The sequence below is a fragment of the Penaeus monodon genome, chromosome 24, assembly GCF_015228065.2.
Source record: "Penaeus monodon isolate SGIC_2016 chromosome 24, NSTDA_Pmon_1, whole genome shotgun sequence".
Taxonomy (NCBI): domain Eukaryota; kingdom Metazoa; phylum Arthropoda; class Malacostraca; order Decapoda; family Penaeidae; genus Penaeus; species Penaeus monodon.
In genome coordinates, this window is record NC_051409.1 from 25,748,645 (window position 1) to 25,749,301 (window position 657).

At 42.5% G+C, this 657-nt stretch overlaps 1 protein-coding gene across 1 annotated transcript in view; it reads right to left on the reverse strand.

Annotated features, from left to right (window-relative positions):
- LOC119588681 (regucalcin-like) overlaps window positions 1-657 on the reverse strand; it is a gene marked incomplete at its 5' end in the record, with an annotated part of 2,388 nt that overhangs the window by 1,196 nt on the left and 535 nt on the right. Inside the window, 2 exon segments of the mRNA XM_037937317.1 lie at window positions 6-120; window positions 487-590. Of these exon segments, the coding sequence (XP_037793245.1) occupies window positions 6-120; window positions 487-590 (219 nt within the window).

Here is a 657-nt window from a genome sequence, read left to right on the forward strand (position 1 = left end):
CTCACTGATGGAACCGGCTTCGTCGTCGTAATCGAACACGTACACGGCCTTGGCGGGGGAATCGATGTAGTAGAAATTTTTCTTGCTGTGACTCCAGGCCAGGCCGTTGGAGATCGACACCTGCGAGAGAGTGGGATTGTCTCATGGCTCTGTCGCTCTCTGATTTATGTGTAAGCGAATGTGGTTGAAGTGTTAGTGAGCGGAGTGTGTTGAAGTGCTACTGAGTAGTGAGTTGAGGTGCTGAGTGCGTGCATGTATTTGTATCTGTCTAAGCGTGTCCCACGTACGTGGTTATCCTAACGGTTCCTTATATTACGTGCAATGATATCAATGCTCCCAATAATAATTTCATTAAAAAAGACAGTTATCATGATGACAAGCAATACTGCAACACGAAACCCCACAACGAAAAAACAACACTAATACTAATTCTAGAAAATTACACACACAAAAAAATAATAATAAAATAAATCATATATAGCTAACCTTCTTAACCCAATCAGTAAAGACGAGATCGCAGTCCAACTTGAAGAGGGACGAATTATTGAATTCCGCCAGTTCTCCATGTTCATCCAAGGGACCCATTGTGCCTGAGAAGGGAAAGGGAGAGTGTAAAGCGATTAGTCCATACAGGAGTGAGAAATGTATGTAAAGAAA